The 15,987-nt window shown below is 46.4% G+C and overlaps 1 protein-coding gene across 5 annotated transcripts in view; it reads right to left on the reverse strand.

The window, feature by feature from the left end:
* MYOCD (myocardin) overlaps positions 1-15,987 on the reverse strand; it is a 227,039-nt gene that overhangs the window by 87,076 nt on the left and 123,976 nt on the right. For 3 of the 5 annotated variants that reach the window (XM_090121964.1, XM_090121963.1, XM_090121966.1), the window contains exon 2: positions 11,626-11,855. In XM_090121964.1, the coding sequence (XP_089978090.1) occupies positions 11,626-11,773 (148 nt within the window). In that variant the 5' untranslated portion in view covers positions 11,774-11,855. Of the gene's footprint in view, positions 1-11,625; positions 11,856-15,987 lie in introns of those variants that run through there. The other 2 variants (XM_090121970.1, XM_031603761.2) reach the window with 1 other exon arrangement.

Raw genomic sequence — 15,987 nt, forward strand, 5'->3', positions numbered from 1 at the left:
CAACACTTCCAAGCAGACTGTGCACCTTTGGTTGGAGCAAAGCACAGGCATGATCTCAGTTTCCTTTCTGCTATGCTGTGACTGCTCCTCTTCACATGATACCTATTTCAGACGGTCCCACACCGCAAGGGGCTATTTCAGGCCTAACGAGAGGCTCTTATCAACTTTCAGGCTCATTTTCAGTGGAGCAAATCGCTCTGCTGAGTGAGCAGGATTGCAGCACACGTGTCAGGGGCTGCCCGAGGCATACGAGGCAGAAGGACATTTAAAACCACGTTTCAAACTCTGGTTCAGTGCCTGACAAAGGCAGCCTCCTTCAGGGCCTCTAGAGCAAAGCTGCTAATTTTTCCCATTGAGAGTCAGAGGCTGCACAGAGCTCAGGGTAGCAGGTGTCCATCAGGGAGATAAGTGGGATGCTTTAGAGCTTCCAGGTGCATATTTGGATGACAAGCCAAAGCTTGGAGAAAACACAAAATGCAGATCAGGAGATTGTTCCTGTGGTTTCAACAGAAGCATCAGAGAATGGAGAAATCTCACACCTTCTCAGGATAATCATTCCATTTTGATTCTGTTCCCTGCTGGAAAGTGCCTGTATCCTCTCATCATTGTTATTTGTGCAGAACTCACCAAGGTGGCAGAGACCTCTCACAGCAATGCCAGCACAGTTATCTTTATGCCCAACCATTATCTTTACATGACACACAGAGACTTAGGGTCTATATGAAGCTCAGGTAATCTGTACAGCTCCCTCAAATTATTCTCATCTGTCCAGCAGATACTGCAAAGTAAAAGTCAAAATCAGCTGCCAAGTCTTATCTGGAAGCCAACATCATGCTCAGTCTTGGGAGTTGTTATTTAGAGCAATTACTGTGCTAGTGCAGCAGACAGGTCTAGGCCTTACACCTCGAAAAGCTGAAGTGATCATCACAGTTACACATGCTTGCCCCTGCCCTTACCATGCCCATCACAGCAATGTAGCTTGACCGCGGCATCTTGGGGTGATGCAGAACCATTTTGAGCTGTACCTGCCTGTGAAAACTTCTCATCAGCACTGAAGACACTCTCAGTCCTAAAGAAGTCTCTCGGCAGCACTATCCTCAGCTTCCAAAAGGGCCTCAATTGCAGACAGCTGGTCCTAATTCTGAAACCCCAAGAACCACAGGACGAGACGGCAGCATGCTTGAAAGCACCTTCAGGAATCTCTGGCAAGATCTCCATTGTGACAATGATGTTTATGGACTACATGTATCCATCAGGAAGAGATCTGTCATGTTTACGTTAACGTTACGATTCTTCTTGTTTTGCTAACATCTCTGCTAGTAACCGTGTTTCTTCTGAGCACTGCTTTAGTGGTTTGCAAATGCATCCCTGAGCACAGAACGTGCAGTGCTTCTCCTGCTGGCTTCATATGAGTCCTGTAACAGATTTGGACAGCTATACTGTAACAAATCCACAGCCACCTTGGTCTCCATGCCTGTCACAGTGCAGCAGACCATGGCGGTTCATAGCTGCAGGCGACAGCAGCCCTGGCAGCCCACTGCTCCTGCTGCTTGGGCAATGCTTCTCCAGTTGTGAACAGCCTCAAGCCTGTTCCAGGCTGCTCTGTGGTCCTGCAGCGCTTCTTGCTCCTATTCCCCTTGCAAACACAGGGGCTCATTGCCAGGTTTTATGGATGCGCTGTTTGGCCAGCCTTCTGATGCCATCTCATAATTCGTAGTGCCTATATATGTCCTGGCCCCTTCTTTTCCTCTTGTCTTTAGCATCCCAGGGTAGCTGGAAGCTACGCCTTGGTGCGAACAGTGCTGCTCAGTGTTTACTTTTACATTTCCAAACAATCTCTTGCATCCTGACCAGTTCAGCCATCCTTGGCTAAACGACATACCGCTGAGGACAATGTCTATTGTCCTGCATGCTGCTCGCTGGCCAGAGGAGTGCTTCACATCTGGTATGAGCACTGTGGAACTGTGGCTTTGGGAGAAGCACCCATAAAAGGAACAAATCAAAGTTCGTTACCTCAAGCCCATCAGCGTAGGGCATTCATGGGTAACAGCAGTGTGTGCTGGACTTCTAAAAGCCATCTGCAAATGCAACATCAGCCACTGCAGCTCCATCAGTGCCTCCTGCAGGTCTTCGTGGGCATCAGACCACCCAGCAGCAGCAGGAAGGTGAGGGTGGTGAGCACAGTGGTACTGGGAGAGCTCAGCAGGGCCCATGTTCTTAAAACATGTCCTTCCCTGCAGCCTTGCAAGAGATGATATTGTAGATACTGAGACAGCTGCTGCCATTTCTGCAAACATGGCACTGTGTGCTTCAGAGTTACTCACAGATGGTGATTTATTTGCAGAAACTCCAGGATCTTAATTTGATTTTTGATCCTTCCTCTGTGATGGGTGTCTTGTGTTGTAATTACTAAGCCTTAAGAGAGAACTCACTGAGATGATTTCCTTCCTTACTGTAAAGAAACAAGCAGCAAAATTCAGAGAAATAAAGTGTCAGCAATACAGCACAATTGGGCATGAAGAAATCCATGGCACAGCCAAGACCTCAACTACCAGAATGTTCCCAGTCCCAAAGTAGAGTGCAGGGAGACAGGGCAAAAGATGCATCAAAAAGGTGGGAAAGCAGAAACTGCAGCCATACAGTAAGGGAAGGAGAGGTCTTATCCCGGCCCCTAGAAAAACCTGGTGAAATACCCACACTGACCTCTTGTGTCCCCACATCGTAGCCTCCAGCCTCTGAGCAGCAGGATTTAGGAGGACGAGGGAATAAAGACAAGGCAGCAGAGATTTCCTGTTCCTTCTGGGAGCTGTTGTGCAGGAGAAGCAATGTCTGTATAGCCCCAGGGTTGCAGCAGTAGCTATGGAGAGATTTTGCTGCCGCTCAGCAGCCTCAGAATGAGCAGCCTTCTCCCTGCACTATTCTCTATGTCCAAGTCAGAAACGGAGGCCTGATTTGGCCCTAAATGCATATATAACAAAGACACAGATGTGAGCTTCCTCTCTTCTCATTTTAAAATACACGAGCTGGTTTGCACAGCCCTTTTCCCATCCATGGAGCTGTTCTCCAAACGCCACCCCAGCAAAATGCTGGGAAGCAGCCACAGTGCTAAACATCTGCATAGACATATTGTGCCAGATGTAACCAGAAGATGATGCAGCACTGGGACTGAAGATGGATTCCTGGAAGTGCCCTCCACACCCACCCAAAACCAGCCATGAGAAAGCCAGATCCATAACAAGAAACATGGGAACAGATTGCGAGGGCAGCCTGTCTCCTCCCCTGGGAGCTCGTGCTTGTCTCACCAGCAGAGTGATGGGCACACAAGGGAGCACCAGGGCAGGCTGAGCTATTGCCACAGGATCGTCACGGGCAGGAACTAGCCCTAGAGAACTTCCTGGCTTGAGACTGGCAGTGGGAGCAAGCTCTGTGTCTGTCCCACCTCTCTTTCTGGTGCTCCCCAGCTATCCATGAGCTCCATGGCTTTGGGCATGCACAAGGGCCACCTACACACCTGTACTGCTTCCAGTGTTGACAATTTCCACTGAGTTTGTTAAAAGAAACAGCTTGCACTGCCCCACAGAGAATGTTGTGAGGATGATGTGGTGCTGTGTGGTTTCTGTGCCATTCCTCTGTGAATTGTGCAGAGGTCAGACAGCTCGGAGTGAACTGCCTGTGGGGTTCTGCATGCACACGTGCATGTCCACACTCACAAACACTTGCGCACACAGACGCAGATAGGACTTACGTACTTACTTTCCTTGTTGCCTCTTAATTTAAAACCCCATTCAGAGTGAAAATATCTGTTTCCTCTTTGTGAATGGACAAATCTAACACAGATGGCGCATTAACTGGAAACATCTTTTGTTCCAGTATGTTTGTATACACATTCTCTTCAAGGACAGAAGGTGCCATTTATGATCCTCTCTTCAGCATTCCTGATCATAGAATCATAGAATCATTTGAATTGGAAGGGACCAAATGTCATCCATCAGGTGCTCAGAGCCCTGTCCAACCTGATCTTGGATGTCTCAGGGATGGGGCATCCATGACCTCTCTGGGCAACCTGTGCCAGTTCTTCACAACTATATTCTAAATCTCCCCATCTTTCTGGGCTGCGAGGGCACATTGCTAGCTCATGCCCAGTTTGCCATCCACTGGTGCCTCCAAGTCCTTTTTGGGAGAGCTTTACTCAATCCTTTCATCCCCCAGTTTGTATTGGTAGTGGGGGTTGCCATGACCCTGGTGCAGACCTTGCACTTGGATTTGTCAAACCTCCTGAGGTTCCCCTGGGCCCAGTGCTCAGCCTTTCTGGGTCTCTCTGGATGGCATCACATCCCTTTGGTGTGTTGACTGTACCCCACAGCTTGGTGTCATCTGCAAGATATTTATGACTTGGTGAGCTCCCACTAAAAACTGTGACAAGTCACCATCTCTTCCTCTCCTTCCAGTACCAAGAAAGTACTAGTTGAAAGGCTATCAGTGTCAGCAGTGACAGATCTGATGAAACGTGCTGAGGTGGAGCAAGGCTGACTTTCTTTTAATTGCAATGAAGTGTACAGTACTTCATGTCTCCTATGCCAGCCTTCTGTGACTCCTTTGGGATTCCTGCTCCAAATGAGAGCACTGGGAAACCAAATATGAAGCAAGCACCAGAGAATGTTTCTGTGAGGTTTTTGCCTAAATTTGTGATTTCTTTTTACATAGAAATGGACCGTTTGAAAGGAACCCACTAATTTGAGCTGAAAGAGTTCAAGTGCTGCAGCTTACACTGAGTCCCTGGGTAAGCTGGCCTAATGGACAAATCACACTGAAGAAATACTTAAGCCTCATTTCTTAGCCAAAGTGCACCCTACTTCTGTGTCCAGTCAACAGATTCAGACAGAGACAGTATCAAAGAGGATTTTCAGGTGAGAATCTGAAAATGGCTGCAGCAGTCTATGTCTTATCAGTGACCAAAGGAAGAGAGTAATATTGGACAAAAAGGTGTCTGTAGTTAGAGAGTTCCTGAGTCAGAGATAAAATCTACATTTAATTGTATTCAAAGGATTTACTGGCCATGAGCAATTCAGTACCTGCAAGACCACAAACAGACCAATTTCACATATCCAGTATAAGTGCAGCAAGTCCTCAAGTAGGACAGAAAGAAGGAAGTGGACAATGAGAGAATAACCAACCAGAAGATGCCTTTTCCTACCATTCCCCGTTAGATTTCATACTTGGTTATGCACATGCTTGTTCATTATCATTGCAAATATCTCATTGCCTCCAGAAATACTCACAGATCAAGAAAGCAACAAGGAATAGACACAACTGTAAATGATGTGAAACAGAAAAAATGGAAGCTCAGCATGGAGACATGAGTGCTCTTGCCCCAGTGGAGCAGGGAAATGAAATCTTATAATTACTGACACTGTTTTATCACAGGCATGGCTACCAGGGAAGACAACAGGCTGAGCATGGATACTGAATGCTGTTCTGATGGTGGTGTCAGGAAACCCAGGGTCCCAGGAGCTCAGTCACACAATCATGGAATCATAGAATGGCTTGGGTTGGAAGGGACACCAGTGATCATCAAGTTCCAACTCCCAGACAACCTAATCCAGTCCTGCTGGGTGGTGAGCAATGGTCCTGGCCAGGGGGACACACAGGCAGACTGCAGCCTCACCCCAAGAGTGGTCCCACTGAAGATAATGAAGGACCTGCTGGGCCTCAGCACCATGCTGCTTTGCAATACTGAGGCTGTGATAACCAACAAAATAGGGTAACCCATGGAAGCTTCTCCAGAGCTGGTTCAGTACACATCCCTGGTGAGCAGGTCAGGGGAGATGCAATGAAAAGGACCATGAAAAAATGACTGTACCCATTTCAGTTTGGCTTCTGAAGGAGGAAACAAAGCAGCAGCTTTGACACATAGTAGGATGAAAATCCTTCTGAGAAACACCTCACAGGATACCTGAAAAAGAAACCCAGAAATGGGAGAAGTGAGGGGGTAAAGGTGGTCACAGGGGCATAACCCTGTTGTTGGGTAGAGACTGGGCAGCTGGGTGCAACAAAGAGCAGTGCCAGGTCTGGCTGGGGGAGAGGGGAACTGACTGCAGTCTCCCTGCCACCCTCCTAACCCTGCAGAGAAGGGAGCCCTGCCTGGGGAGCATGACCAGGACACCTCTGTGTCCAGTGGATTTCAGGGCTGGAAGATGAATGTGGGACTTCACACATGACAAAAGAAGACTCGAGATGATTCCCAGTCTATCAGACACACGGCTGCAGGATACAGAGGTGCACCTGCCTCTGCAGGGGGCGCTTTGCAGGGTTGGCCATGTCTGCAAGCATCCCCATGTATTAGAAACTGGAAGAAAACAGTTCTGCAGCAGAGCTTGCTCTCTCCCAGCCAGTTCCTTTATCCTTGCTGACTGCAGCTAGCAAGGGCCAGGAGCCAAGAGCAAAGCTGATCATGAGGTGTCAGGAAATGTTTGCCATGACTTTATCCTTAAAATGACCCTTTGTAGATATTTTGCTCAGCAAAAGAAGGTCTTACCCAGCCTCTGTGGAGCACAGAGCAACACAGATCCCCAAGGAGGAGTGGTGGGTCCCTGAGTGAACTCCTGCTTAAGTAACACCTAAATTCCAGATGGCCAACAGGGAACAGAGCAGGACAGTGACTGTGTCCATGGCAGGGCCCTCCTCTTGCTGCTGCTTCAATCACTCATCCGGACTGAGAACTTGGGAGACTTTTGAAGTGTGCCAGCAGGTGGGGTCCCACCTGCCTGTGTTAAAGAAAAAAAACAGATTCTAGAAACAAATGAATCTCTCAGGGCTTAATAGAAGAGTGATGTGTGTGGTGCTTGTGCAAGTGAGATGCAGGTCTGAACTCTGTCATGGAAACTGTGCTCTGTGACAAATATGCTATGAATGACCCGTCCTGAAACCATGCCAACATGTAGGTGCTGCTATCACAACATTTGATGACTTCAACTTACTGTGAGCGTTCTTGCGATAAATCATGGAAAACCTTGCTTGTGCTATCTTTAGTCACTGCAATGTTTCACAAGTCACTCACAGCTCTAAAAATACAGTTTATATCATTGGATTCCTGGAATTCTTTTAGTTCTTACATTCTGATTTAAGTGGCATTAAAGCTGGGCTGTGCGGTTCAAGGCTGCAGGCTGATATTTCATTGTGGATTAGATATCACCTGGGTTCAATACAATGTTTGCAATATTTATTTGATTTGGATCCAAAGGTAATTTGGAAAATCTTCATGTAGATACACCTCGTACCTGGCTATGTGGAACAAGGGCTAGATTTTGTTTGGGACTAGATAGTAATTTAATAACCTTTCCAATATAGAATTAAACTAAAACACATGCTCACCACAAGAGCTGAGAGGACTGTTTAGGGTTTTCTCCCCAAAACCTACAGATACCTTTCCTCTTCTGGTCTATGCACTCTGATGTTGTGATGACTTCTGGGTCAGACATCTCTCTCTTCTTTATTTTTGCTTCACTTACATGTCTTTCATAATAATTGTTGATTCAGGAACACCAAGAGCAAAAAAGTCTTGACCTCCCACTAGCCTTTCTGGATTTGATTACCAGCTCACCAATGGCTGATAGTTTGAGCAGAATTTAATGCTTTAATTTTCCTTGATAGCGACTATGAAGCACGTTACTTTTTTTTTTTATCCCAACTGGCAGCTCAACAAAGCCCTGCAATAAAAAGCTCCATTTGTGTAATAAACTGTTGTACAATCTACTACTTATGAACAAGGGTCCTGAAAATGTGCAACCTTTCTGCACATTACATTAAACACAAACCAGATGGGCACTTGAAAATCCTCCTCTTTGTTGCAAGGGGCTAAAGGAGCTGGTGGTCAGAGGGTCTACTTCACTATACAAATAAACAGAAAAGTTTAACTACATTGTTTTCCAAAATCAGCAATGGGAAACCTGTGTGGAAACATTATGAGCAGTTAACAAACGCTGCTGAACTGGAGTAGGCACAAGGGGAACTCTTCAGTTCTCTTTAAATCCAATTGCCTAAATGGCAGTGGTAGGGTCCATCTCATGCAGCTTTCCAGCTAGCAGCCTTGGCCCCATGCCTACACACCGGATACATGGCCTACAGGCAAAGCTCTGACACTCAAACATGGTTACACATTGACACACTTGGAGAAACAAATGGATAGAATTAAACTCTTCCCCAACACATCTCAGCCAGAGCTGGTCATGTAAAGTCCAACAGTCATTGGAGAAACCTCCAAAGGGGACTGAGTCCATTCTGAGCGGGGTTTCAAAGGCAGAGAAACCTCATCTGATCAGACAGACCTCATATTTAGGTAACTCACTAACTGAAAAACATCTCACTCTTGGAGTCCTAGAGGCTGGGAACAACACTGAAGCAAGGACTTCGCTATATCTGGTTGTACCAGAAGATGCCCAACACTTCGCACACTGAGCGCGTCTACTGAAACAGCTTTTGAGGAGCTGCTTGATAGCAAGTAGCTCCTTCATATCCTCTCATCCTTACTTGTGACTGTAAGTCGTACCACAAAATTCTTTCTGAAATCTACCTGACCAAATTGACACTGGCAGAGATGCTTGGCTAAAGTGATTTATACAGCTTGCATTGCTACCACCTTCCCTAGAGAGGTGTGCAGAGAGTCACATAGGAGATCGACAGGGTAAGGATAGTTTTCATGCAAGCCAGTGAAGATGAGCAGAGAGAAGTGTTGTACAGATGTTACCACAGTATGGATGCCACAGATAAATAACAGGTGTGCAGCATGGTGGGATGAGATGAGATGAGATGAGATGAGATGAGATGAGATGAGATGAGATGAGATGAGATGAGATGAGATGAGATGAGATGAGATGAGACTGGATGGAAAACAGGATATTATCCTGAAGAAAATGACCCTGGGATTATTGATACTTTAAAATGCTATCACTGGCCCTAGTGTCAAGACCCGAGCAGGTTTTATGGGGATCTGGAAGGGAAAAGTAGCTTATGAATCATGAGGCTGCTTAAAGTATTGTCAGGAACTCTTATCTCACCAGTGGGCAACTCAATTCATTACTGAGGCTGAATGGAACATTGCTGAGGGTGAAGTTGCCGTGTTGAGCTCAAAATGACCTCTCTTGGCAAAGCAAAGTGCAACAGCTTGTAGTACTCAGCCAAGGTGCATACACAGTGGCTATGCTGGGAGGCCTAGTAGAGCTCATCTCTAAATCCAATATTATTAGTGACTTTCAAAAGGCCCACAGCCATGTTTTTCTTAGGCTCTTCCAAAACAGCTGTTCACAGCTATGCTCAGTTCAGGCCAGTGTGGCCCAGAACTTAGGAGGAAAAGATGTCATTGAGCATTTAAACACCATGGCCCATGGGACTGGGCATAGTTTTGTCATGGCTGAAGGACAGCCTGACAATGTACCTTTCCAGAGGCAGAGAAGGGACAGAGACTGGGGAGGCAGGCATCAGGATTCCTGCTCAGTGTTTGTGTACCAGTATCCTCTGTTCTGAGCATATGTATCCAGTCCTGAGTTTTTGTAGGCCTTGCTGAATGGGCTTTCTCCTTTCTCAAAGGTGATTTATTTTTACAAACTTAAATGAAATCTCCTTAGCCATTTCTGAGTAATACAAGAGTTAAAAAGACTATTTTCCTATTTAAAGATATGCTAGCTAGACTGTTTTCATTAAATCAAAGTTAAGTCAAATAAAGATTGTGATTTGAAAGTTCAGACTCAGGCAGGAGCTCTGAGGAGCAGTGCCCCTGGGAGATGGGTGTCTGTCCAGGAGCACTGAACCCCCCAGATCGCCAGCTGATGTTGGATCCCTGCTCCCTCCTGCTGCTTTCCTCCATGCATTTGTGCGGTGGAGGAGAATGGCAAATAGGCTTGCACAGGTAACCTTAATGGGGCTGGGAAACAAGCAGAGAGTGATTTGTTCTTTTTCTCCACAGCAATCCCACAGGTACTGACCATCCCTCCTACAACAGAAGACAGGATGGAAATTCTCTCCTGTGACCACCCAATGAAGGGTACAAGCTGGACAGGGAGACTCTGCCTCAAGGGTACAAATCTGCTTCAGAACTCCGTGTGTGGTGGCATACAGGGCAAAGGTAGGTGACTGCTGTGTACCACTGCAGAGGATCACCAGCAGAGCTGAGATGCCACTCTTCCACATTTCCCTGCTGAATGCTCATCAGGCAGCTCCACAAGCCCAGCAGGAGCTGTCCCAGCAGGGACCATGACATCAAAGGCAGGCCTGGGCATCGCATGAGATGTGTGATTCTCGGCAGGCCCACCTGCTCCTGAGATGATGTGAGATGAAGGAAGATGGCTGTTCCTGAACAGGATCAGTAAGAAGATCCAAGCCCTCACATTATCTGAATGTGCTAAAGAAAGGGAAAAACAGCAAAAGGAGGAGAGTAAAGGGCTGGAGGGATGCCCAGCCTGTGCAAACCACCCATGCAGAAGTGAGCCATGTCCTGATGGACCACCAAGCTGATGGCCATGCAGGGCATGAGTCTCCAAGAATCATAAATTGGAAAGCTATAGAGGAAATATGAATGTTATGCATCACCAGGCAGTCTTAACTTTGTCATTTCACCAGTCCACATCATTGTTGCCTTTGGTATCATGTTATCTTAAGAATACTTCGATATCTGAGACTGTAGGAAAAAAGTGCACTCGTTGGTGTGACTTAATCTGACTATGGGCAGAGTTTGGGCCTGATTCTCTGCTGTGTTATTCCAGGCTGACACCAGTACACTGCCATGATGACATCATTTGGATTATTTCTGATTTATAGTGATTGAGAAAAATTGGGTCCTGTACAATAATGCAAACAATCAGAGACACAAAGCAAAAATAGTGCCTTCAAGCTGCACTTTCACATTGCATGATATTTTGAACTCTTAATATTGAAAGCCTTAGAGTGCACAGAGGAATTTTCTTCATTTCTTATATTATACAGTTGCCTGAAAGAAATGGCAAACAGCTCCTCAGCCGGAATATCCTTTGCATAGGCTGAATTGTGTTGTTTTTCTATCAGCCTTCTTCCAACAGATCTCCCCTGAAACCTGGATCAACATCTGCCAACATGACTAGTTTCTGGACACATGGCCAAGGAAACAAAAATGATCCTTGCCAAGGCCCAGGCCAAGTTCACTGATCTGAAGCAAATTTACTGAACATGAGTTTACTTGAAGCATCCAGCACTCTTTGAGAGCAGAACAAGTCTATCAGAATGTTTGCAACCAAAATCCTGCTTGACTGACCAACCTCACACCACACTTACTCCCCAACAAATTCCATTATTATCATCAGAACATCACTCTCTTCCTAAGACCTTGAAATGCTACATTTCAGCCCCAAATTATAGCAAGCACTTGGATGCAAAGAACAACTACCTTATGGCTGACAGCAGTTCTTAAGCACGACAAGAAATATTGAGTTGAGGAGCCACTTCCAGTAAATCTTAAAATCTTGCCACCAGAAATACCTTCAGAAACACCACAGAAAAGAATAATGATGAGCCACAACCCAGCACACACACAAGATGCTGCTCAGCACTGATCCAGTTGTGCATGCTCACTTTCCCCCTCTGCCACTGAGAGGCACTCACCATTCTTCCGCTCTGCAAAGGGGGATGGCTGGAGCTTGGTGCCATCCCTCACTTCACCCGCAGCCTTTTCTTTGGGTGCCTTCTCTTCCTCATTTCCACTTGGTGCACTTTTGTGGTCCGAGCGGTCCTGTTTGATCACACCATTCATCACCGTGCCTGTGGGGTCCGGTCCAGATTCTGACTGCTCCACTTTGGATGCTCAACTGGAGAACCAGACACTAAAGTGACCTCTGGAAGAGAAGAAGAGCAGGTAAGAACGAAACTCTCAATCAGCCCTTGGGATCGTGAATGAAAAGCGGCGTTTGTAAAGCAATCAGACCACAGACATGCATTAGCAACATTTCAGAGGAAGGCTTCAGGATTTGTTACTGCCTGCTTGATTCTGTCCACCGTGCCTGCTGGGTCTGCATCATTGGCTGCTTTGCTGCACAAATTTCCAACCATAAGCACCGGATATCTGCAGAAAGCCAGGGGTGTTGTGAAAAAACACAGTCATGGGGAATCTGCCTAAGAGAGCACTTGAACTGTTCGAAATGCAGAACAGATCTATAAATGGAGAACAACCTTTCTTTATGTAAGGCTCTGGTTAGCTGAGCAAACGGGGTGATGGAATTAGTGCATGCAGCTCAGAAGAGGCTGCTAATTGCATGGTACAGGCAGTAAGAGAGAAATAGCAAAGAGCAACTAGCCTTTATGTCAGAACATGTACCAACATCCTGCAAAGTAAAATATGCATGCAAAATTATTCTTTGATTAACATACATAGTGGAGTTAAAGCCTTTATGAAGAATTTCACCAGATTAGGTAAACAATTTTTGAGAGTTCTTGAAGGACGAGGAGGTTTGTTTGTTTACTACATTGTTCTACTACGAGTTTTAAGCAGGATTTGTTAAAATTCTTCAGGAAAACTCCCAGGAAATTCTGTACATTCACATTACACTTCCACAAAACATTTAGAGAAGGAAGGAGCTTCCCAGCTTCTCTTGGTGGCACTCATACCTCATGGAGGGAAGGGAAGGATCCAGCTCACGCCAGAAGTCTTTGTGGGGTGCATGCACATGACCCGGGAGGAGCTGCTGACACTAAGTGCAGCAGCACAAAGCTGCAAGAATCATTTCAATAAACTGTTTTGTGGAAAAAAAAAAAAAAAAAGCCCATCCAGATGCTAAGTGAAAGTGAATGCCTGTAAAAATCAGCACCAGCTCCTAATGAGTCCCATCAGGAAAGAGCTGAGGAGAGCTAAAAAAGGTCATTTGCAGAGAACAAGAATAGAAAAGTGCAAGATTGATTCAGTGATAAAATCTGATTTAATACAAAAAAAAACTTACCAATTTACTGTATAAGGAAGTAAGAATAGTGTGTTGTATACGATACCATCTCCTCCACACTATGTATGCCAGGACTTTCTCACACCCCTCTTCCTACTCAGCACCACTCAGATCTTGCCATCTGCTTTCTCCTTCCATCCACCTCTCTGCCCACCCCAGCCTGCCCTCACCACTGCCCCGGCCTTGTCCCATTGGCAGCAGGACCATCTGCATCCGTCTGTCCTGCTTTGTGCTGCATTTCATTGCCAGGTGAGATTGTCCAGAGAGGTAGTGGGTGCCATGTCCTTGAAGGCACTCAAGGTCAGGCTGGATGTGGCTCTGAGCACCTGATGGACTTGTGGATGTCACTGTTCATTGCAAGGGGGTTGCACGAGATGACCTTTAAGGGTCCCTTCCAACTCAAATGATTCTATGATTCTATGGGTTCATCCAGGGCCCACACAGTGTTCAAAGAGGAAGTCCTAGGTGTGCCTGTATCTCTTTATTGCTTTGCATATGGGACATAAGCTGTCCCCATGTGCAGCCCCTGGGACTGACTGTGTCCTTACCCAACCCTGGTGGCTAGGCACTGAAATAAAATGCAGACTTGCTCAATCAGATTTCAGTCCTTACCTGGGCAAAACCCTTCACCAGTTCCTCCTTTCTTCCTTGTGCTTCCCACCACTGCCTATCCCACTGGTCTTTGCAGCCCTTTCCCCATCTCCTATGCACAATAATTTCCACCAAAGCCTGTGATGCTACATACTACACATGGCCATGCCCTGGAAACAGCTCTGCAGGCACACAGACGGGCCAGGGCTTTGTTGCACACCAAATCTTTGAACTGATGTTCTCAGTTTCCAAGTCCAAGTGAGCGTTTTTTAGCTCCCTTGGGCCGCTCATGCTCTCCTCTCTAGTGGTGTGATTGCTGTACTGCCCCATCCCCATTGCTGTCCACCCATCACCGGTGGCTGTAGGGCTGTAGACCCACTTTGGCAGCGTTATCTCCAAAGTTTTCCATTCAATTCATGACTAACGTGGAGCATGCAATAAGTGTTTACATTACTACTTTAAAATGTACATTTTTTAACTTTTAGAAGTTGCTGATATAATGCATCTTTCCAGTGGAATAGTGGGTGATGACAGGACAATCCAGCAAACTGCATCTGCTTACAAAAATGAGACTTTGTTCAACTGAACACTAAATCTTTGATAAATTAGTTGGGGCTTTGGTGACGTACATGTTGAACCAATATGACAGTTTTATATGGATTATTATTATTAATGTTTTTGAAAAATAGAGAGTGTGAGCCAGACATCCAGTGCTGAAGCTGCAAGACCACCAGCAGAGGCAAGAGTCTTTTAGGAAGGCTTCTTCCAGGCACTGTGTACAATCTTTTTGCACTCAGAGCATATGCAACATTTTAATTTGCAGTGATTGTACCGAAGTCCTTTCTGTCTGAGCCAGGAGGTCACGCTGCGGCCCCGGCCATGCATGCTTTCACAACACACTCAAGTACCACTGGTTCAATGGTGTTTTTTTGTTTTTTTTTTTTTCTGAAGTCAAATTTGGCCTCAAAATATTCCACATTGTTCACTCACTTCAGCCTGAACTGATTGTATTTATAAAGCTTAAGCACACTTTTGAGCCTCAGAGCACATCTCCCATCAACCACTACTGCCAACACATAAATTGCAAGGCCGTACACAGTACAGGCTGTCCCCCATCTCTTTCTGCCTATAAATATTAAATTCATAAAGCTGGGCTACCATGGCAGCTCATGGGTGCTTATTTCCACAACACTGGCAATCCTCTGGAGCTGAGGCTTGGTTCACAAGGATCAGTTCTGCTTCCCTGTAGATGTACAAGTCTGATGATAAAAAAAGAGCAGCTGAGGGAACTAGAATTGTTCAGACTGGAGGAGGTTTAGGGGAGACCTTATTGCTTTCCACAACTACTCAAAAAGAAGTTGTGGAGAGATGGAGATTGGCATCTTCTTCCAGGTAACAGCGATAGGACAAGAGGTGATGGCCTCAAGTTATGAGAGATCTGGAGCACAGATCTTATAGGGAGCAGCTGGGAGAACTGGGACGGGTCAGTCTGAAGAAGAGGAGGCTCAAGGGAGACCTCATGGCTCTGTGCAACTCCCTGATAGGAGGTTGTGGCAAGATGGGGGTTGGCCTCTTCTCTCAGGTAACAGTGAGAGGAAAAGAAGTGGTGGCCTCAAGTTGCACTAAGGGAGGTTCAAATTGGATATTAGGAAAAAATTATTGTCAGGAAGAGTGGTGAGGCATTGGAATGGTCTGCCCAGGGAGACGGTTGAGTCACCGTTCCTGGAGGTGTTCAAGGAACGTGGAGATATGGCAGTGAGGGACATGATTTGGTAGGCATGGTGGGGATGGGCTGATGGTCAGACTAGATGATCTTAGAGGTCTTTTCTAACCTCGATAGTTTTACAATTCTATGATTCTATGTGTGCCCAGAAATAAAGGCTCAGATGGGGTTCATGTTGCGTCCCTTTCCCAAGGACTTTGGCACTTAAATCTAGTGTCTCCTGAGAACTACCCTTGTTGGTCTGGAAGGAGCACCATGAGCACATCCTGCCTGGCAAGATCTTTTCCTGCGGTAGATCAGGCAGATCTGCAATGGCCAGGCAGTTCATCTCATGCATGGCTTTTCAGGAAAACCCACAGATTCCCCACCTGATGCACTATGTGCATCTCAGTGCTGCTTCCTAGTGCTCTTTCTGCCAAAGCTGAAGGCATGGGAACACCACCCTCCAACACCAATGGAGAAGAGAGAGAAAACATACCAACTATGGCATCCCCAAGGCTGGAGATAGATGCTGAACTGGAGCCTGAGCCCTGCATTCCTTGGATACCTGTCTGCCTCTGGATCAGTGACTTGCAAGGTGGCTGTGGCAGCCTTGGGCACAGCCTTCCTCCCACTCTTGCAGCAGGAGGTAATGCAGTAACACACCCAGCCAGGGTGCTCACCTGTTCCCCCATCTCCCCAGATGGTGCAATGCCCACCAACAAGTGCCCTTTGAATTCA

This window comes from Phasianus colchicus, chromosome 20, assembly GCF_987193195.1.
Source record: "Phasianus colchicus chromosome 20, bPhaCol1.hap1.1, whole genome shotgun sequence".
NCBI classification, from domain to species: domain Eukaryota; kingdom Metazoa; phylum Chordata; class Aves; order Galliformes; family Phasianidae; genus Phasianus; species Phasianus colchicus.